We start from the raw sequence: 16601 nt of genomic DNA on the forward strand, positions 1-16601 counted from the left end.
AGTGCTCGCAAGGAGCAGTAGTGCCAATCAGAGTAGGGACACAGGATTTATAAGTACTTAAGAAGTTGCTGAAACTCCCACATACTCAGGGAAGTTGCAGCCTCAGCAGCTCAGCCCCCATCATTGAAGATACTGTTGAGAACAAAGACTCGTGCAAGTTTTCCTTGATGTACAAAACCCTTTCAAAATACCAAAGGTCTACTTGCTGGTAAAAGTTAACTGGTTCCCAGTGCAGTGAGCAGCAGGACTATTGCTAGGGTTCTCAGAGAGAGCTAGACTGATACCTGTCCAGGTATGTGCTCTTCATAGCCCAGCCTAGAAGTGTATGCATCTTCTGCTCGGACGCAGTCCATGGCATGTTCTGCTTGTGGAGCTGTCCAGCTGTACACTTGGAAAGGAGTTGCTATTCTTTCAAAAGGATGTCTCTGAACCCTAATTAGGGAGTGAACACAATTAGATATTTTCCAAATGAAGATTTTTTTCTATTCTAAGAGAATTTTCCCTCAGCTGCAATGGCAATTTCTAACAGCAGAACAAGTCATTAAACATGCAGTGACACCCCTTAACGACTGAGCTGGCAGAATCTCTCAGCTGCTATCTGTAGAATAAACTGGGCTCTCCTCATTCCCCTGTCCTCAGTTCCATCTCCCAAGCACACTCCCCATTCAGCACAAAACAGGAGCACATGCAGAGGATCACCACTCCCAGCCACCTCAGTCAGACTGGCTCTCAGCTTTCACTGCAGTCCGTAAGGGCTGCATTATAAACAAGCCTATAGCACCATCCACTAATGAAGTGAAAAAGCAAGCTTCCCCTAATGGCTTAGGAGAAGCTTGCTGTAATCTGTCTGCTCTCAGCAGGTGCCAGAGTCTCATCTGTATTTACTTCTGGCCTCACAAGCAATGCAATATAATCATTTTTAAATGGCCAGATAGTCGCTGTGGTGACTGGGAGGCCACTGCTAATTTCCAGCCCTTGTATGGTGTCACTTTCATCTTCCTAATGAGAGCAGAAGCAGAACTCTTGAAAGCCACACCATGTGCCTGTCAATTTGCATCCTGCTGAGCTGAGGCAGTTCATTAAGCGGACTCTAAAGAATGACAGGCTTCTGCAAAGGATCCACTGTCCTGGAGTAGAATAGATGGTCCCTGCAGCAAGGACAGGAAAATAAAACAATCTATTATTGCTCCTTATTAATATAGGAGCAAAAGGAAATTAGAGAAAAGAAATATGCATAAATGTTTCAAGTAATCATTCTCGCTCCACTGTAAGCCTGTGAAAAGCCATCGTGTGTTAGGGTTCCTGATATGTTATGCTTCAGTTTCTTTGTATTCAGAGAGAAGTGATGAGGTTATCAGTCTGACCCTGCTGCAGCACGAGGTCTGCTCTGCATCAGCTGCTGCTGAGGACAAACCAGCCATGCACCCTGGCCTCACCAAGCAACATCACATCACCAAAGGTGACTAGAGAGGAAGAAGTGCTGCTACCGTTTCTTCTGCAGAGCAGAGAAGTTTTTTTTGAAGGTAGGGCTGATCTGGTTAAGTAGTTCCACCAGGGAATGACTGAGAAAACTGGGGTTTGCAGGTTTGGGATTGAAGTTGTATGCAGTAGACCTGTAAGAGGAAAGAAACATGCTGTTGTCATAACTGAGACTGCCGGTTCCATAGGCAACCATGGAATACAAACTACTTTTTCCGCAAGTCAGGGTAACACAGAACAGTTCCAATTCATAATGGGACAGAGGGTAAAAACGTGCTCGAGTTTTGTTTTTTTTCAATACAGTCACTCTTACATTCCCAGCACTGTGCAGTTACAGTCTCTCACAGACACTATTTGAAAAAAAATCCTAGTCAAACCTGTGCCCAGGTTAGGAAGTGCTGGCAGACTGTGCTTTTCCTTTAGGGCAAAATGAGCTAGTTGCAATGGTCAGGAAGGAATTCCCTCCACCACTCAAAATACTATAATTAGTTGATGTCATTATGGGACGTTTCAACTTTCCCTAAAGCATCAGGCATTTATCCACAGCAGAGAAGTGGTACCAGGCATAAGTAAACAGCCCAATCCAGTAGAACAACTCCTACAAACCCCATGTGAGCAGTGAACTGAAATAAGCTGCTTTCCACACATACACAGAAAACAATCAAAATAAAAAAAATCAAGCACGTTTTTTGCATGTTCTTTTCCAATTGGGTATTACAAGATCTCTGCTGCAGGGAAGGGTAGAAGGAATGCTGGTTACTCACTGATTCAAGTAAAATCCTCTAGTGGATGCAGTGATACTGACATGTCGATCCTCCACTGTGATGACGTATAAATACATGAGGTCTCCATGCATCTTCCTGTTACCAGGTGGAGGGTTCCAGCCACTCATTGTCAATACCTTCAGGCACTGCAAAGGCTACAGAATACAATAGAAGCAGTTCCTGTCAGTAGGAATTAATACCCTTGAGTTACAGAGCCACTTGATGCGCAAGCCAGAGTCTTTTTACCTGCTGCCTTTGTTTGGTTCCACAAACAGAGCTTACAAAAGAATTGGTCTTTATAGCATAGCCTTCCTGAAGCCACTTGCAGTCCACTAATCTGCCTCAGTTTGCAGCTTTTCACACATAAGACACAGGTAAAAACAGACACCCTGGGCCTCTGGGCTGCACAAGGCATGCATTTCTTGCTGTACTGGTTTTCAAATGGCAGCTTCTAAAAGCAAGAATCCAAGTGCAAGGGCATGGGAAACCTAAGGATAATCTGTACTCTGATCTGCAGATCCTGTCTCCAGGACTTTTTAAATCAATGCAGGTCTCCCTTCACTGCTTCCCCTCCCCAGCAAGACTGGCCATGTTATGCTCTGCAGATGTCCAGACTTTGCATCCAGCATTTTGCACACTGGCTCTTGGACTTTATTCTCTTGGCTAAGCAGTGCTTTTCCAGCACTCATTAAGCACCAAGCAGAGCAAATCCCAAAGTCCAGCTCAGCGCAGTTTTCAATCCCTGAACACGTTTGCTGCAAGGTATATGCCGACAGCTGTTGCAATTGCACAGGAGAACTCTACCTTCCAGTCTCTGTTCTGGGGCTGAAGGGCACACAGGGGTCTCTCTTTGCTACCTGGCAGGATATGTTCAGGAGGGGTGCAGTCAATTTGTTCCATTTCAGTACCTTTTTTCTTTCGTTTTCCGCTGTCTACAATGGAGAAAGATGGAAAATCAGTGCTGAAAAACGTACCAGTCCATCCTTCAAGCAGAAGTTCTCAGAGTGTTTCTCTGCACTCCTGAGTGAGGTGGGCCAGCTGATTGTTACACTGTGTTTTAATGAAGCAGGAAGTCAGGGGAATGAGAACAGTGACCACACCATATAAGCCTTTTTGCCCCATACCTCCCAGGTCTCCTTCAGTGAAGACACTCAGGAATGACAGAGAATTACAGTCCACACCATTGAAAGCATCTGAAGGGTCAAGACTCTTCAGAAGGTCCCGAATGTGACGCACATGTATCCTGGCCTCTCGCACTGTGTATGGCTCTGATAAGCAGAAAGGGAGGAAAAAAACTGGAATTACACAGATGCTTAATGCTTCAGCGCACAATTCTCAAAAAGGAACCATAAGGAAGGGCTGCAAGGTGACCAGAACCACTTCCTCCCAAAGGAACTTGCCTTCCACCACTTTCAGCAGTGAGCCCTCTTGCAGTCCTTCAATAGTTTTCAGCTCAGCAAAATTATCAAGGACATTGCCATCCAGTTGCAGGGAGAAGCAAGTCCGATGGCAGGTGTCCTCACGGTCCATTAAGACTTGGTGGATCTCTTGCACCATCTCTTGAGGAGACACCTTAAGAAGGGAACAACCCAGCCAGTTATTCTTAGCCAGCTCACCCTCAAGCATGCATCCAAAGAAGACTCAAGAGCACAAACACACTAGGGACATTTCTGCTCTCCTAGCAACACTCAGCATGTCAGCATGCTCCAGTGGCAACAGGCATGTAGAGCTGCTCTGGAGTACACGCAAAGCTGCCACCTCTGGCAGGGTCAGCACCCGGAGGTGTCTCAGCCTTGCATTGTGCTGAGCACAGGGCAGGGAAGGAAATGAAGGTGAGGGGAAACCAGGGGCTCATCCCTTATCCATCCACACTGCATGTCTGTGCTGAGGATCAGAATGATGTGAGAAGAGAAGAGGCCATTTCCTACACTCACCTGCAGTGGTACCCACTGCATGGTGCTGCCCTCCGGGCACATGAACACACGGCTCCAGCCACACAGGATCCATGCTGAACCTGTGGTCCCGGGCTGCTCCCCTGCCTGCCTGCCCTGGCTCCAGCACCACTGACGTTGCTCTCAAGCTACAAGGACTGAGGGTAGTTTACATAAGCTGCTGTAAACAACGTGGCCTGCTATTATTAGCCTATTAAAACTAACAGCCAAAGGGATTTAAAGGAAGAAAAAAGCTGCCTGAGATACAGCTATTTCCACGGGGAATGTAATCTCACTGTTCTCTCTACTGATTTGGGGAGCTAAGGCTTCCTTCCTGCTGGGTTTAGACTCAAAATGCCTCCCCCCATATTAAAGATACTTCATCCAAATGGTTTTCGGTGAAGTGCGGAGCTAAATCACAGAATCAGCTGGGCATGTCAAAGCCTGTCCTGGCGTCATGGCCCATGTAACACACACTGCTGCATGCAGCAGAGCTCTCTGAAGAAACAAAAAGGGAGCTGTGTTGTTCCCTTGATGTTCAGGCAAGTGTGTGCCTTCCCCAAACAGCACCAGCACATGTCACTGTGCCAAACTCATCTTAGCCAGAAGGTGCAGCATGTCAAAATCCCTGGGCAGGCAGGAGGTTTTCCCTTCCTAAGTCAGACCCCGGGGTCACGTTTTCACATCCCTTCTAAAAACAGCCCAGAAATGGGAAAGTCCTTTCCTTGGTGCTCATCTCCATCCCTGAGCCCTGCTGAGATGAACATGGGGCAGCTACACCCTGCCTAATTCCACTTCCCACCCACCTCTGTCCTTCCAAAGCCTGCACAGCCTTTGCCAAACAGCTTTGTGCTCACATCACCTACTCTTTTCTTTCTCTCTAAAAGCCACTGGTTCAGGAGCTTATCTCCTGCACCCTCCATGCTTTGCTGTCTCCCTCTCCACTTAACCCCATCATGGAAACAACAAATCACAGACCCTGTGCTCTGCCCTCTGCCTCCACTAGTTCTGGGGGTCGTGAAACTCGCTCCATGTCCAGCCCACAGCCTGAGATCCTCAGCAGCCCCCACTCATCCCCTCCCGGCTGGCAGAGAGGTACCTGCAGGGAGAAGGGCTCTATCCCGGGTGCACAGATCTTGACAGTAAATCCCGTGTCTTGGATGACAATGACCTCCTGGTCGTTCCCATCTTCCCCTGCGTCAGCCTCCTCATGTCCATTCTGCCTGGCATCCTTCTCACCCTTCAGGCTCTCGTGGGGGCCACTGCCGTTGACAAGTGCCACGCCAGGTGGGTGCTCTGGAGAGAGGGACAGTGGTCAGCACACCAGGGAGGGGAGGATGGCAAGCAAACCAGGGATTAAAACCAGGGGTTAAAGGCAGAAAGCATTTTGTTCTGCAGTTAGTGTTTACTGGACACAAGTGCACCAAGCCCTGCCCTCTCCTTCCTTTGCAATATCAACACAGTCCCACTCGCCTGCAGGGTTTGCACCTTCCACAACCCGTGAGGAGCAGGGAGGGACGGAAGCAGGAGGATGGGGCAGCTTACAGCACATTTGGCTTAGACTTCAGAAGTCTCTTAATTAAAGAATGGGTGTGTGGTGCTCCGCAGCCAGAGGCAGCTGTCCCCGCACCGACACGCTGCGTGGCTCCAACGCACCTCCACAGCACAGCTGCTCAGCTGCAGGCAAAGCAGTGTCACGTGGAGTGCATTACTGCACCGGCAGCTCCACACCCTGCACACAACAAAACCGCCCTCCACATTTCCAGAATATTTTGTGGATATCCCACAGGGCCAGGATGAGGCTTCGCCTAAGCCACTCCATTCAAGAAAAAGGTGATGACACTTTAAGTGTTCACTTAGATGCGTCACAGGGACAGGGAGCTCTGTACCTCCCTCCGAGTTTCTGCAATGGTTTGTTTTCTTTTGAAGCAAGGTGGAGATGTCAGAGCTGAGAAGACTGAGGAAGCTACAGGCTCCCAGAGCAGCCTGCACCCACCAAGCCGGTCTGGGATTACTGCACTGTTGCCCCTGCACGTGCAGGGAGGAGCCCTGCTGGAGCATCCCCGCACAGAGCACAAACTCCTGCCGCACTGCTCCAAAGGCCGCTCGGAGAAACCCGTCTCAAAGATGGCTGGCACAGCTGAACTTACACAGAGTGAAAGGCTGCATGGAACACCAGGAAAGCGTGCTCGTTGCAAGAGGCAGCAGGTAAACACAGCTACCTTCAGCAGCTTCTGCTGCCTTCAACATCGCAGCAGATGCCATTCATGTTCCCTGTCACTTTGTGTAAGTCCCCAGCGTGAGCTGTTCATTTCTTTGACAGACAAAGACACGGGCAAGCAGGGCACAAGGCAAGGCTCTGGGGAGCTCCATCCACACCAGGAAGGAAGGAGAAAACCTCCATAAAGGAGTGCCCCACAGGACCATGCCTGAAATTCAGAAATCACAGCCTGTGCCTGCAGGTCAGGGGATAGCTGTTGGTGACGGCAGGAACAAGCTGCAGCTGCACACTAGGAAAAGTATCAGGAAAACAGCAAAGCCAAATGCTGAAGAGGGGAGGAGGTGGCACAGACACCGTTTCATGGGGAGCACTGAAAATGTGTTTCCTTAACCTGCATTTTATACCTGCTAGAAAGGCCAAGGGAAAGGATTAGGTTTCATCCTTGCTCCCAGACAGCGAGCACCCAAAGTGACCGTGCTATTTCAGTCCTGGTGCTATTTACAGTGAGGCTGCAGGTGTGTGTGCATGGCCTGAGGCAGGCGGCTCAATGCCCAGCTCCTGCCTGGTCTGAGTGCTGCTGAGCACACATGGTGATGGAGCGATCATGGAGAGCATGAGTTAATAACTCTTCAGCATTCAAACACATCTTCTTAGCCCAAGTCAGGCATCATTTTTTTGATGGCCATGTCAAAATGTATTGCTGCAAGCTGGTCTGGTTTGGAGGGTGTGGGAAGTACCAGTACCAACGGCATTCAATGCCTCCAGCCTTCCTTCCTTACATTTAGTAACATAGAGATAAAAAAAATCTGAAGACTAAAATGCTCCCTTTTTCATTAATGAGTTTAAGAATGCATTTCTTGGTACCAGCCCCACTTGCATCAGGGGCACACAAACCCCGCCCTGCTCTTCCCAGCACTGAGCAGCATGGTTCCTGCCCTGCCCCTGCTGGCTGTACAGGGCTGAGCTCCAGGTGCACACGCCAGGCACAGAGCAGACACAGAACAGCACTGAACCTGTGTCACAAAGGTTCCTTTGCATGCAGCACAGCCACAGTTTCATACAACAGCTCCTGCTCCTTTGCTCTGGCTGCAGGAGTTGGCCCTTGTTGCAGCCAGTCAATCATCAGCCACAGAGCCATCCTCACACTTGCTAACAAGGGCAAGGAGAGAGTACCACAGGGGGTACCTCACCACCCTCCTCATCCTCCCCCCACACAGGCTCTGATGGAGCCTCCCCTCCCTTCTCCCACCCCACCACGAGCACACGTAGCCCCCAGCCCTGCACACAGGGCCACCAGAAACACAAAGCACAGCAGGGACCCACGCTATGCACCTATCAGAAGGAGCTTCCTCTTTTTCCTCCTCTTCTGCTGCTTGGATAGCTGCACTGCAGGTCTGGAGTTCCTGGAGCACACAGCCCCCCTCCCAGCGGCCTCCTCCCAGCCAAGTGCAGACGGTGCAGCCACGCCGTGGCCATGCAGGGCCCTTCGGGTCCTCACTGAGTGGGCCGTGCCAGGGCTCTCCGAAGAGGCAGCACGCTGTGACCCATGGCCCAGCAGTGAGGTTGCACCCGGCCTGGGGCCCTCTGGCTGCGCACTGCAGGTCAGAACCCCACAGGCCGCCCCGGGCCCTGCACCGCGTGCCACACCGCAGTCCTCAGGTTTCACGTGGCCCTGGCAGGCCGCAGGCAGCGCGGCACAGCACAGCGGCTCCAACGGCCCTTCCTCAAGGTCGGCGGGAAGGACGGCGGCAGGGAGCGGGGCAGCACCGCCAGCCCCAGAACAGCTGTCGCTGCAGGCTGCAGACACTGCGGCTTCGCCCTCGCCCGCGGGCAGGGCCTGGGCACGTTCGATGCGTTCCTGCAGGCCTCCTCCCGCCGCTGCACTGGGGATGACGTCGGGGAACGGCACAGAGCCCCACGAAGCTCCCAGCGCGTCCGCAGAGCCGGCTGCACTCGGCGGGGCCTTCAGGAGGGGCGAGCGCTCACCGGGCTCACCGTGCAGGCTGCAGCCGCGCGCTGGGAAGAGGAGCTCGGTGACGCGCCTGCAGCAGCTCATCACCGCGCTGTTTCCCATGATTCCGGCTCACACAGCACCGCTCAGAACAGCCAGCTCTGTCTGCAAGTCTCGTCCGCATGCATGTATTTAAGTTCCCAGCAGGCGCACGGCAGAGCTCACCTCCCCGCTCCGGATCTGTCCCACACAGTCACTGTGACTCCTGAGAAATGCTCTCACGACCCCAGGGCGGGGAGCCCAGCGCCGACCCCACACACGTGGTCTCCTCGCAGCCCCCGCTCCAGACCCGCAGCGACCCTCACCCACCGCACGAGGCACAGAGCAGCTCCCACAGCTGGAGGCCGCGGCTCCGCTCACATCAGACGGATGCACACGTGTGTCTCCCCAACAAGTTCTTCAGATGTGCTCCAAGAGCAGATGCCCGCCGACTGCCCCGCTCCGTGAGCTCGATATAAATAGACGAGAGCTGTATCAAGCACTGTACTGGTGCAGCATGGGACAGGCGCTCCGGCTGTGCCAAACTTGTTGGCAGGGAGATGCACTGAGTTACAGGAGGTGGGTGGCTGCGGGGCGTCTCGGCTGGGCCCGGCCGCCCATACTGAGCAGGCGGCACAAAGGGCCTGGGCAGCTGCAGCCAAGTTTTCCCAGACGCATTTTCTGTCTTCTCACACTGCTCCACCGTATCAAACCGGCCACAAAAACACACTGATGGCCTCCTCCAGCCACTCCTCTCTGCTGTTTCTGTAAATCCCAGCAACCGATGCGGGGATTACAGAGTCTGAGCCCTGTGCAAGCAGTGAGAGCTGGGGCAACCCGTGCACACATGGCCCCTCTGGAGGGGTACCACACATTCCCCTGCCGAGCAGCACAGCTCTGGCCTCAACAACGATCACATTCCCAAAACCAGAGCAGAACCAGGAGTGCAGAGCTCATGGAACCACCGGCCAGGGCTTGACACCCAGGAGGAGACCCCCAGCAGGGAGCCCCGGGAAGACTGAGGCTGCCTGCAGTGCCTCATGCCTCGGCACCAATCTGCTGAGGAGAAAAGCAATGGCTGGCTGAGAGCAGAGCCGGGGATCTCACATGAAATGGTCTCTCTTCCTCTGTTTTAAGAACAGAAAAAGGAAACAGGAGAAATCTCTCCCACTCAAATCCTTTCAAGCCCTCAAAGTTACCCTCCCAGCCAACAGAGAAACCTTGGCTATGGCCAACATCCTCCTCTCAGAAGAGCTGCTCTCCTCAAACAATTCCACAGCAGGAGAGAAGCTAACCTTGAAATCCTGGTAACATGAAGTCTCTGACCTCGGGAGCTAACATCAGGTCTCAGGTTACATCTGCATCTACAACTGAAAGTATTCCTGATATTTCTGAAAGAGTTTAATGTGCGGACGGTGCCAACTCTCTCCTGGCCAGGAGCGCAGCACAGCCCGGGTGCCCGCAGGTCCGAGCTGCTCAGTGCAGGACAGGGCAGCCCAGCTTGGGTTACATTTCAAAGCAGATCACCTGAAGTACAATTTGTTGCAATTAATAAAGTCACTAAGTTTAATGACAATACATCATTACATTTCAGCAGAGCTTACTTCACCCCATAATAGCCATGCAAGCCCAGTCTGATGAAGCAGCTTGCCCACTCGTCAGCTGGAGACGCGCTGGTTCCGAGGAGAGGCGGCCACATCCAACAGGTGGCTGATGCTGTGCAATAGTTCACATGCAGCAATCCGCAGAGATAAAAGACACTGAGGAAAAGCAATACGACGCCATCCTGTATTAGTGATGCAATGGGATTTAATGATGTAGAAATAAGACTGCCAGCATGCCTTGTGCTCAGAAGGCACATAGCAGAACAACTAAGCCACCCATACTCAAATGGGATTATGTGCACCCCTCCCACTCCCACCCTCCTGCTCTGTGCAGCACTGACCCAACCGCAGGCTGACACTGCAGGAGCATCAAAAAGCAGGGCTGTTCAGCAATGGCCCCAGAGGGGCTTCCTTTGTGGGCCCCACCTGGGAGGGGGCAAAGCTCCTCATGGGCAAGAGGTCTGCTCCACGAGCACCGGGAGGCTTTGGTGCAACCAAAACCAGAGTGAGAGCACTGCAGCACGATGGCTTTAGCACAAGAAGGCTGCTGCTGGTCTAGCAAATGCAAATTTCATTTCTGCCTAATAACAAATTAATCAAAAATAAATAGCTTACTGAATCCAAATAAATGAACAGCCACACTGATCACAGATGGCCCCAGTGGAAATGTTTTGGTAGGAGAACACACAGCACAGTCTCCCTCACCTCCTAGAGGAAACCACAGCTTCCCAGAGACCTGCAGAGCTTCCTCAGAGCAACAAGCGCTCCTTTTAATAAGAGCCCACAGTGAAGGGTTAGAGCTGCTCTCTGGCTGTCATTAAGCTTCAGTTGGCTTTAAACCACCAGTGGGAAGAGCTCTAAGCACTGATGTTAGATCTCAGCAACCCCACACCACATTTGCCCGGCACAGGGAGCACAGCGAGGCCACAGCCTGTCCTGAAGAGCCCATGGGGAGCAAGAGGGGCAACCACTCAGCATGAGCATCCAAGCAAAAATCTGGCCACACAGACCTACACAATTTAAGCCATGTTTCAGACTGATTCCAAGGTCTGTGGCTGTTTGTTTTTTTACCAACGTTTGCCTCACAGCCCTGGGGCATTCACAGGTCTCACAGCTACAGCACTTTGAGCCACCAGAACACAGCATGCTCTGCATCCTGCATTGCCTCACTGGTTCTCTGAAACAAATTTAAGCCCATTCATGAGTTTTCAGTTTGTCCAAAACTTCAGAAACATTGTTCTGAGAGCAGTGAGGTGACTGCTACAGATCACTATAGCAGTTCAGCCAGCACAAGGTGGGAGCGAAGACTAGACTAAAAGCAAAGGGCAAAGATTGATGCCAACAGAAACACCAAGGTTACAGCTGAAGCAAAATAAGAAAGAAATACAAACTAAAAACAATGCTCTGGTTTTAAACCATGCCCTTACTTTACTGTTACTTAGGCACAAGGAATCGCGCCTCACTGGACTCTCAGCTGGTCTTTTCCTCAGACCGCTCTGGTGTTCATTTCTGCAGCGTGGATCCATTTTCCCACTCAAAGATGAAGGTTCATCACCTCTAGAAGTGCATTTAAGCTGATTTGTCACAAAAAACACCAGATAACCTCTCGTCTTGGAGTCAGTTTAAAAAAAAAAAAAAGCAAAATACAGAAGAAAACTCAACTGCCTAGGGAGACCCAGCCCTGCCCAGCCCCACACTGCAGCAGATGCACCTCCAGAGCACCACCACTACCCAACATCCAGGCAGCATCAGCACTGTGTGCAAACACTGCCCCATGGACCGGTTTTACTCCTCAAATGCAAATAAAGAAACGCATGAACTTCAGACCTTTAAAACTTTTAGAAATAACAGCTTTCTAGTACAGCTAATGCAGCATGATGCAGGAGAGCAAGCAGGACGCTGCCAAGCCCAGTCATTTACAGACTGCTAAGTCAAACAGTTCTCTGCAACACAAAGTTGTTTTTACTGTGCAGAAGGCAGCCATGTGCCTGCACCTCTCTGTGTGCATATTCCTGACCTACTTCCACTTTCTAACTGGGAAACCCAAGAGCAATGCTGCTCGGGGATAGCTGAGAGCTTCCGGCTCTCAGCATGAGCTCAGTGCCACCCCCCAGCAAAGCTGCACCAAACACCACCCCTTGCTCATGTCCCATCCTCATCACACATGTGCTGCTGTTATCACAGTCCTTTCCTCTGCCTCATAGCAACAATCCTCTCCCTCCTGCGTGATGGTCCAGCTCTCCCCCTGAAGTGTTACAACCGCCCATTAGAAAACCTAGCTGTCAGCGATTCAGCCCCTTCCAAACCATAAGCAAACCTCCAAGGTCAGGCGACAGACAGGGCCAGCAGATCCCCTGATTAGGAATCTGAGTTCTGACTTTGTTGCTAACAGACAGCAGCACTGCCTCCATAGCAGTTCTCCATTAATACCTTCATTCTCTGCTCTTTTAACAGCGAAGGTAAATGAATACATAAGTGGACTGGAACTCTTTTCCTTAGAAAAAAACAGCCTCCAGGCAAAGCACTGACAGGAAGGACTCTATGCCAGGTAGACACACTGCTAACCTGCACACGAGACAAGCTTGTTCTGAAGCACTGACAACTGCAGTAACAAAAATAGTCCAAAAGTGCTGCACACAGTCGCTGTCCTTTGATCTTGTGCTAGTTAACAAGAGAGGTAACTTAACCCATAACTGCTCTTGCTGGAAATCAGTGCAGGTACCCAAAGCATTTGTATATTTTTGCACCCAGAAGGATGAAGCAGCCCAGCACATTTGTCTGTCTGAAGGTGGAGAGGGGCAGTCACAACTCTTGCCACTTTAGAGGCCAAAGAAAGCAGCCCCCCCGTCTCCATGACTAGCACAACAGAAGAGCATATCCTGTTATCCAGGAGCCCATCCCCAGCAGCCACCCCTCTGTGTGGCACAGCCGCCAGGACCCTGATGGGCAGTGCTGGGCACATGGGGATGGAGCACAGCTTTGTGGGCCCTCAGCCAGCTCTGCAATGCCCAGAGCCCGCTGGATGAGGCAGGGGAAGGCTTTACCTCCCTCCCCCAGGACCCAGCTCATGCTGAGCAGGGATCACACGATGTAACTTTTTAACCTGAGCTGTGCTTGGCATCTATTTGAATAAATGGAGCACGGGGGGCGGGGGAGGCTCTCCCCCACACACTTGAATTCCTGCCAACCTTAACGCCAGTGAACTTTGCTTTGAGTGACAAACTTCAAAAAGTCACCTCATCACCATACAAACGGGAGAGGGAGGCAGCAGCAGTCCCTTGCTCAGCCAATGTGACCTATGAGGAGCAGCCACGCAGTGCCACACTTTTACTCTTCTTTTTGCAGGTTACCGAGCACAGCAGCAGGCCGAGCTGCAGAGCAGCACTTGGGACGCTCACCTCTTGGAGGTATGGCACTCTGAGCCCAGGATGACCCAGAATGCTGGGCAGGGCCGGTGCCCACACCCTGAAGCAGATGCAAAGTGCCCAGGTCAGGGCGCAGGGCTGCCCACGTCGCTGCCCCCCTCGTTTATTTGCTGTTGGGGCTTTAACGAGTCAAAGCACACAGCATTCAGCCAAGATCTCTCATGAGCTATCTGCTCTTCCCCGGAAATCCCACACATCTGCTTTTGAGCATTCTCTGAGGTGACAGATTCTTGTAGTTCACAATTTCACGGCGGTTCAGTTGTCTCTCACCTATTACAAAGACACCACCATACCGTGACACCGGCCCCAGCACAACTCAGTTTAGAAGAGCACACGAGGCGAGCTGCATCTTTGTGGCCCCAAGATAACTCCCTTATGAGATTATCTCTTACAGACACATACGCATCCCTCTGCAGTCACCCTGCGGACACCAACACCCAGTGACCTCACGGCAGCCCGCAGGGCCCGGGCAGACCCGAGCCGGGCCAGGCAGCAGTAAGGGACGAGGGCCGCGCCACGGCCACGCGAGGCCCCACACAGCGCGCAGCTCCGGCGCTACGGGAGGGGCTTCGGCGCCGGGCTTCGCACGCAGGGTCCCGGCTCTCAGCTGACCTCGGACACGGCGGTGCTGAGCGGGGCCGACCTGGAGCGCACGGCTCCCAGCGCGGCACGGAGCGGCCTCCCCAGCACTCCGCCCAGGCCCACACCGAGATCCGCCGCCCGGGGAGGGCCGCGAAGGCCCCACCGCCCCCCGCCCGGCCCGGACGGCGCCCGGAGCCCCGCGCCGCCGCCGGCTGCCGGAGTCTGGGGAACGCGGGCCCCTCCCGGCCGCCCCCCACCCCCCCCGGGCGCGCCGCGCCGCGTCCGCTGAAGGTGACCTTCACGGGGCCGGGGCTCCCCGTGCCGCCGCGCCGGGACGGAACGCGCCCGGCCGCCCCCGCTGCTCCGACGCCCCGTCCCCCGTCCAGCGCGGGGCCCGACCGAACCCCCCCAGCTCCACCGCTCCCTCCGGCCCCGAGCGCAGCCCCCGCGGCGCGGTGCGAGGAGGCCCCACCGCCCCGGGCCGCCGTCGCGGAATCCCCCCAATCCTCCCGGGCCGCGCCGTCACCGCCGGGCCGCGGGAGCGCAGCGGCGAAGGCCAGCACCGCTCGCGACGTCCCCGGGGCCTCCGCGTCCGCGCCGACGCGGGCCGGGCCGCGGCTCCTTCTGCGCCGGCCCCGCGCCTCGAGGCGGCGGCGTCCCGCGGCGATCCGGCCCGGGTCCCGTCCAGGCCGCCCGCCGCGGCCCCCTCCTCCCTTTCCCTTACCCTTACCGGGCCGCCGCTCGGCCTCCGCCGCCCTCCTGCCGCGCGGCCCCGGCTCCTGCTGCTCTCCTCCCTGCGCGGAGGCCGGCACGGCGGCCGGCGGCATCTCGTCCGCTTTGCTGACCATGGGCGCCCCGCGCCGTGCCCGCCGTGTCCCGTCCCGCCGCGCCGCGAAGGACAGCGCCGCTCCGGCCCACGTGGTGCGGCGACCCCGCTACGGCGCGCGGCCCGGGACCAACCTCCGCGCCGCCCGCAACGCCTTAAAGGGGCCGCGCGCGCGCAGGGCGGGGGGCGGGGTGGGGCGCGGCGGGCCGGCCAAGGCGGAACGCGGCGCGGGGCGGCGGGGCCGGACGGGCAGGGAGGGGTCGACTCCGCGCTGCCCCGCGCTGCCGCGGCCCGGGCCCGGCGCACGGGCATGAGGCGGGCCTCACCGCGGGCCGGGCGGGCTGGGACCGACTGCGGGCCGCTGCCGACCTTCCCGACGCCTGCAAGGTCGCGCGCGGGGCCCCGGGGCTGCGGTGCCGCCGGAGCGCTGCGTGCGGGACGGGCGGGGGACGGGCGGGACCGGGACGCGGGCGGCCGCCTTCCTCGGGAGTGAAAAACGAACGGCCAAAAGCCGATTCCGTTCGGTTTGCGTCCCGGGACGCCGCGCCACGAGGTGGGCCGGGAACAGCGGCACCGCGGCGGGACCGGGCCGTGGGGCCTCCGGGAGCGCGGAGCTCGGCCGGCCCGCAGCTGTGTCCGGGTACCGGGCTGGGGATGGGGACGAGGACCGGGGCGCTCGGCTTCCAGCCGTGACGGAGCTGGAGCCCGGGGCTGTGGGACGGGGCTGCTGCCGGTGGGAGCTCAGGGGGCTGCGCTGGGGCAGGAAAGGGCAACTCCAAAGGGACTGCATTGTTTTCATCAAGAAATAATAGTGGTATCGCAGTGGCTTCTCACGTACAGCTCACAGCTCCGTTCTCTGCTCTCTGGGTACGTAGAGAATACGTTTTGAAAAGCACTTGGTTAAAAAAGTCAACGTGAACGTGGTGCGGGTGAATAATGGTGCCATGTAGTAAACTGCACCCTCACATAAAGCAGCGCAGTGTCAGAGCGCTGGCTCCCTCCCATCGCCGTGGATCTCCCAGCAGGAGGCACACGGTGCCACTGCCCCGCTTAGCTCTGCTCGTCCAGCTGAGAATGCCCTGCTCTGCTCTGATGGAGCTGCAGCTGCTCGAGCCAGGGCAACTGAGTGCAGGGCCCAGCCTGAGGCTCTGCAGAGCCGGTGGGACAGCAGGCTCCTGCACAGCCCCAGCGGTCCCAGCACGTGGCCCTGCACCCACCGGGGAGATGTGGCTCAGCATCCGCCTGCGGACCTCGGCAAGAAGGTCTGGCTTTACAGACACAGGAAGATGTGGGAGTTCAGGGCTTGGCATATCATTACTGGTGTGACTGCAGTGATGGGAAAGTGGATCTTTGAAAGGGCAGCCTGCAGAAAGCCTCGAATTCTGCCTTGGTCAAACGAGCAACCGGACTGGACCTGGGTGTGGGCAGCTCCTCCTGATGTGCAAGAGGGGTGGGACGCCAGCTGGCAGGCTGGATGCAATCAGGGAGCGCTCTGCCAGGAGGGTGGTAGCACTTCAGATGGGCATTGGGCCCATGCAGCCTCGCTCCCCGGGGATTAAGGCAGGGCTCTGCCAGGCTGTGCTGTGCAGGACAGCACTGACACTTCTGGTGGGTGGTATGAAGTCAGGGCGCTGCTGAGCGCCCCAACAAGCACACCACCAAAGCAGGAAGGATATAGCCAGGGGTGCTTAGGTAGCCCCAGCAAGCACATTCAGAAAATAAGGCTTTTTAATTAATGGGGTCAAGAAGGAGAGCTCCCCAAGCAGCCTGCCTGGGGCA

General features: G+C 55.1%; 1 protein-coding gene across 3 annotated transcripts in view; it reads right to left on the reverse strand.

The window, feature by feature from the left end:
• The window catches only part of CLUH (CLUH binding protein of NUMT mRNA), a 33607-nt gene extending 18652 nt beyond the window's left edge, over positions 1-14955 (reverse strand). The window contains exons 1-8 of one of the 3 annotated variants that reach the window (XM_031591408.2): positions 14727-14955; positions 5274-5470; positions 3644-3815; positions 3368-3511; positions 3048-3175; positions 2244-2398; positions 1488-1613; positions 285-432 (exon numbers count right to left, since the gene is read on the reverse strand). In XM_031591408.2, the coding sequence (XP_031447268.1) occupies positions 285-432; positions 1488-1613; positions 2244-2398; positions 3048-3175; positions 3368-3511; positions 3644-3815; positions 5274-5470; positions 14727-14844 (1188 nt within the window). In that variant the 5' untranslated portion in view covers positions 14845-14955. Of the gene's footprint in view, positions 1-284; positions 433-1487; positions 1614-2243; positions 2399-3047; positions 3176-3367; positions 3512-3643; positions 3816-5273; positions 5471-7727; positions 14107-14720 lie in introns of those variants that run through there. The other 2 variants (XM_031591407.2, XM_031591409.2) reach the window with 2 other exon arrangements.
• Between the last annotated feature and the right edge of the window lie 1646 nt (positions 14956-16601).

This window comes from Phasianus colchicus, chromosome 21 (genome assembly GCF_987193195.1).
Source record: "Phasianus colchicus chromosome 21, bPhaCol1.hap1.1, whole genome shotgun sequence".
In the NCBI taxonomy this organism is placed as follows: domain Eukaryota; kingdom Metazoa; phylum Chordata; class Aves; order Galliformes; family Phasianidae; genus Phasianus; species Phasianus colchicus.